The sequence below is a fragment of the Aegilops tauschii genome, chromosome 4, assembly GCF_002575655.3.
Source record: "Aegilops tauschii subsp. strangulata cultivar AL8/78 chromosome 4, Aet v6.0, whole genome shotgun sequence".
Taxonomy (NCBI): Eukaryota; Viridiplantae; Streptophyta; class Magnoliopsida; order Poales; family Poaceae; genus Aegilops; species Aegilops tauschii.
The window spans coordinates 9,228,506-9,233,486 of NC_053038.3; the positions used below are offsets into that span (position 1 = coordinate 9,228,506).

A 4,981-nucleotide genomic window follows, 5' to 3' on the forward strand; every position below is an offset into this window, starting at 1 on the left:
AAAAACACGACCACCGCACGAGGGATAAGGCCCCGCCGCCGCCATCATAGGCCAGGCTTCGTCGGTGAGACCTCGGGCGGCGGCAGGACGGAGGAGGCAAGGGGAGGGGGCCTAGGGCCGGCGGCGTGGTCGCCCTCCGTGTCGCCTAGGGTTGGCGACGCGGGGATGGGTGCGTCGCACATGATGTAGTTAGGAGGCAAACCATGGGATGCAAAATATTCATCTGCTCCACGGGACTATATTTAGCACACCGTTTTGTGTTTTTCCAGCCCACTTGCACTCATAAAGCCTGTCCGCCTACCATACTGATCATTGAAAATTTGAAACTTTAGCATTGTGCTTCAAATTTTATATGCCGTACCGATCATTGCTTTGAAACTTTGGACAAAGATTAGTCAAGGAGCTGCTACTCCATCAAACTTGTACTTGGTGCATACTCCATGCACGCACGCCGTGTATTTACGCCGCCCAGGGGCTCATGTGGCCACGAGAGCATATGCCTGGAGGGAGGCCATGGGATGAGCAACATGCAAACACCACGTGCGCCTCCGTCGCCATGTGAGCTTTGCTGCCGAGATGATTCAGATGAACACTGAAGGCTCCTCTCCATCTTTCTCTCCTCGCCTGCGCCATGCCCAGACGCGTCGTCGCTGCCCTTGCTCCCGAGCCTGGACCATGGCTGTCGACCATGGCTGCAGCTGTCGAGCCCCACGCCGTAGCCTGCACCTTGCCGTGGACCCCGGCCTCAATCCGACGAGCCTCCTCCTTCCTCCCTGCTCCTGTGTCCACCATGGACGCTGGTCCTTTTTCTATTGCCACGCCCGAGCTCGCCTTGAGTCTTCCTGCCAGAGGCCTATTAGAATAATCATGACTTAGAGTTAGTATATTATTAGAGATTAGAGATAGAGAATAGAGAATAGAGAATAAAGAATAGAGATAGAGATAGAGATAGAGACAGAGAAAGATTAGGGATAGGGATTAGGGAAAGAATAAGTATAAGATATCTCCTTTTTGAACGGGCAAACATATCTATTATGTGATCTACATCTATTGTAGTTCAAAAAGGAAACCGTATATATAAAGCTAACGCACGAACGCGTACGCTTTCCAGCCAGTCACGACGCGCGACGGCATGCATGCCAGCCGTTGATTCGACGTGCAAGCGCGTACGTGGCCGCGCTAGCTGTATCGACGTACGACCGACCGACCGACGTCTCCCCGGATCGGAAGAGCTAGCCCTAGCCCGTCTCCTCTTATAATACCCAACCTTTTTGCAAGAGCTAGCGCCTCCATCGATACGTCTCGTATAGAGTCCCCGAGCAAGAGCTGCGCCGATCGATCATCACCCGATCGATTCACATGGAAGCCGGCGATCATCGCGATCAATCCATGGCCGGTGTGGCGGCGCACGCGCAGCTGCTGCCCGACGACATCCTCGCGTGTGTCCTCCGCTGTCTCGAGCCACGCAGCCTCGCCGCGTCCCGCTGCGTCTGCAAAGGCTGGCGCGCCGTCGTCGACGGCCACCGCCTGCTGCGGACGGACCTCCTCCCGCTCTCGCTCTACGGGATCTTCTTCATGGAGATAGACGTCCTCTGCAGCGACCCCCCAAAGCTCTTCGCAAACCCGCTGACAAGTCGCAGGATCGACGCAAACCTTGACTACGCCGACACGGAAGAGGGTTTATGCATCATCGAGAATCATTGCAACGGACTCCTCCTACTCTGGGGCAACATGGTGGTCAACCCGGCCACCCGGCAATGAGTGCGCCTGCCTCCGCCTCCGCCGCGGTGCACCGAGAGTGGGATGGAGGGCTTCTACGACGACGTCTGCCTTGCCTTTGACCCCACCGTGTCCCCCGACTATGAGGTATATATGGTTCCTAGGGTCCCCTGCGAGCTTGATCCCACTGCGACAATATTTACGGAGGAATCGGAGTGGCCGCCCTCGTCATGTGCAATACGAGTCTTCTCTTCCAGGACATGGAGATGGGAGGAGAGGTCGTTCCTCCGCAGAGGAGAGGCTGCAGGCACCATCGCCGACATGCAGCAATATACACAGTTCCAACGCTGTTACACCGTCTACTGGAAAGGGGCGCTTTATGTGCACTGTCAAAATGACTCCATCATGCGGTATGTATATGCATTCACTCACCCGGCCCGCTCTTAATTTAATTAGTTAGGTTTAGCTTCTTTTTTACTATAGATTTTGATTTATTCAGGGTTTGATGTAACTCGTTGCTTAATACAGTAAATTATAATACCTCTGTTCCAAAAAGTATATAATTGAAGATGTTGCGCGTTTTTCCTAAATCAAACTTGCTTAATTTTGACCAAGCCAAAATACATAATTCAAGTTCGAAACTCAATTTGTTCATATATGTTCTTATTAACATGCATATATTTTATATTCACCCGTTGGCGTCTCAACTTAATTTGCAGCATAACATTATCGGATGGTGCGTATCAAGTGATTAAATCGCCAGCTGGGGGCAAGATGAATGGTTCTGCACATCTTTATCTTGGAAAATCAAACAAGGGGGTGTACTGTGCTTTGATTTATCATAATCTTCAGCACCAGTTTCAGGTTTGGTTGCTGGATGAATCTTGTGGTAGAATGGGGTGGGAGTTAAAGAATGATATCAAATTTGCGCCAGTGATGGCAAAAATTTCTTTGGTCAAGTATAAGGATGGATTCCCCAACAAAAAAAAGCACAAGGATCAAAACCTCAGACCTTGGATCTTTCTGAGAGGTAATTGTTTTGATGAAGATGTTAAGCAAGCACTAACGGAAGATAATGCTGAATGGGACTACAGCAAGGGTTTTATCCTTGAGACTCAAGATCTTAAGGTTAATTCTGACCACATGCATTTTGAAGAAGTCTATTTCCTTGGATTTCATCCATATAAAGAGATTGTCTTTTTGTGGATGTCACGAGACACGGCAGTTGCTTATGATTTTAGTAGCTCTAAAGTACAGTGCTTGGGCAAGTTACACGCGCATTGGATCGGAAAGTCTTTTCCGTACACACCATGTTGGATAGGAGAGTTATCTGAAAAATAATAATTGTGAGGATAATATTCAGGGTGCATTTTTATTTGACTTGTATAAATTAAGTTCAGGGATATGAATTCTTATAGAAGACGATTTTAACAACCGGCTCCCATCCTATTTTTATTTCCTCTGTATGTGTTCTTTTCTTTTGTATGAAAGGTGCATTAGAATGTTAAATGAATTTACCATCCCTATGCAAACCATAAGTGATGGATGTGCAGCTGCAAAACCAGAGCTTCCTTGAGTTTGACGAGGCCCTGCAGAGGGCCCTGCCGCTTCGTCAGCCACCTCCCCCGAGGCCGGTTGTCCTGGACGCTGCCGAAGCAGATGCGGTGAAGGAGAGCCTCCTGATCATGATGCAGGCTCTGGCGGAGGGGCTCAACGCTCGCCGCGGCCTCCTGAGCTTCCGCAACCACGGCGAGGAGGAACCCGCGGCGTCTCCAAAGGAAACCGTGGCTTGATATCCTGCAGCGTTTACAGTTAATTCCCCTAAAGCTCCACTAATTAACCTGTCTGGGGAGCAACTAAGAAGTACTTATGATGTAATTGTTAGGTTGATCTCTCTCCCGTTCGAGCCCAACGGGTCGAACGGGCCCCTGACTCGCGCCCTGATCGGGGGCGCCCAACCAAACCATGGTTGGTGGGCCCCTGTGACCCGCGCTATATAAACAGAGGTGGGGGCCGGGGCGCTATTCACGAGGTTAATCGCTGCCACAAACCCCACCAACAATCCCTACCGATCTAGGGTTAGTGCGGTGCTCACGGGAAGCTCCACCACCTCGCCCACTCTCCGCCATCGCCGTGCGCCCCAGCACCACGATGGCCTCCGGCTCGAGTTCATCCACTGCCGGACAAGGTAGGTTCACCGGATCTACTAGCCTACTCCGATCCAAAGGTCTATCAATGGTATTAGCCAGATCGGGCTAGTTGATTTCGGTACAAAGAAACAAAAACAGAAAAAGAAAAGGAAATCCCCTACCCCAAGAACCCTAAAAGCAAAAAGAGGGCAAAGACATCTCAAAGAAAAGTTGCGCCGCTGCTCCGGCCGCGCCGTTCCTCTCGATCCCCACACGCATCGGCAAGCCGAGGTGCGGGGAAGAAGAACACAGCCTCTCCAAGGGGGCAAAAGGGCACCACCACCGCACCGCTTGACGGCGACGCGCTCTCCTTCGGGAGCTCGCGCGCACCGGCAAGGGGGACGGGGGAGGCGCCGCTGTATCGCACGCACAGAGGAGCAGAGCAGGGCTCTGTTCGCGTCTCTGATCCCTCTCTCTCACTGGCTTCGGTGGAAAGAGGGAGGAAGGAAAAGAGGTGAGGAGCTCGTGGCGGTGGCGTCGCGCGCCGGCGCGCCGTCGCCGACGGGCCACTCCACTCGGCCGGTAGCGGGCGAGATCCGCCGCCGCGGGAGCGAGACCAGAAGAAAGAAACAGAAAGGGGGAAGGGAAAGGAGGCGCGGGCGTGGCGCGGTGGAACCGCTGCCGTCGCCGGCGGCTGGCCAAGGGCGGCCGGGGCGCATCCCCGTGCTCAGCCAGAGGCGAGCGGCGCGACGAGAGACGAGGGGGAAAGAATCGGGCGAACGGATTAGGTTTCGTCCCGAACGGCGCGGTGGGCAGGTTTTGTTTGGGCGCAAGGCCCGCTTGACCGTCCGATCAAAACCGACGCTGCCGATCGAAACCCTAGCCCCGCCCTGGGCCACTGGGCCGCAAGAGAGGAAGGCCGGCGGCAGCAGCGCGCGTGCCAGCGCTGGGCCGAGGCCACAGCCGCGGGCGGCGCGCAGGCCAGGCCGTGGGCCGGCTCCTTCCGCTGCGGCGCGCGCGTGCTGTTTTTGGGCCGAGGCCACAGCCGCGAGCGGAGTGCAGGCCAGGCCGCGGGCTCTGCTGCAGCTAATTTTTGTTTTCTCAGAGAATAGAAAAATTCCAAAAAGAAAAGT

The 4,981-nt window shown here is 53.8% G+C and overlaps 2 protein-coding genes across 2 annotated transcripts; both read left to right on the forward strand.

Moving 5' to 3' along the window:
* The first annotated feature begins 1,389 nt into the window (after positions 1 to 1,389).
* On the forward strand, positions 1,390 to 1,761 carry LOC141021590 (putative F-box protein At3g16210). The gene has a single exon (XM_073497434.1). It carries the CDS (start codon positions 1,390 to 1,392, stop codon positions 1,759 to 1,761), a length of 372 nt encoding a protein of 123 aa, XP_073353535.1.
* LOC141021449 (uncharacterized) lies at positions 1,705 to 3,207 on the forward strand. The gene is made up of 2 exons (XM_073497314.1): positions 1,705 to 2,129; positions 2,439 to 3,207. The coding sequence occupies exons 1-2, from the start codon at positions 1,804 to 1,806 to the stop codon at positions 3,058 to 3,060; spliced, it is 948 nt and encodes a 315-aa protein (XP_073353415.1). The 5' UTR covers positions 1,705 to 1,803; the 3' UTR covers positions 3,061 to 3,207.
* The last annotated feature ends 1,774 nt before the right edge of the window (positions 3,208 to 4,981 follow it).

Excerpts from the sequence above, each read along its gene's own strand:
- LOC141021590 (XM_073497434.1), top strand. The coding sequence starts at position 1,390 with ATGGCCGGTGTGGCGGCGCACGCGCAGCTGCTGCCCGACGACATCCTC.
- LOC141021449 (XM_073497314.1), top strand. The coding sequence starts at position 1,804 with ATGGAGGGCTTCTACGACGACGTCTGCCTTGCCTTTGACCCCACCGTG. Across the intron at positions 2,130-2,438 it reads CAAAATGACTCCATCATGCG|CATAACATTATCGGATGGTG; the intron begins GTATGTATATGC and ends CTTAATTTGCAG.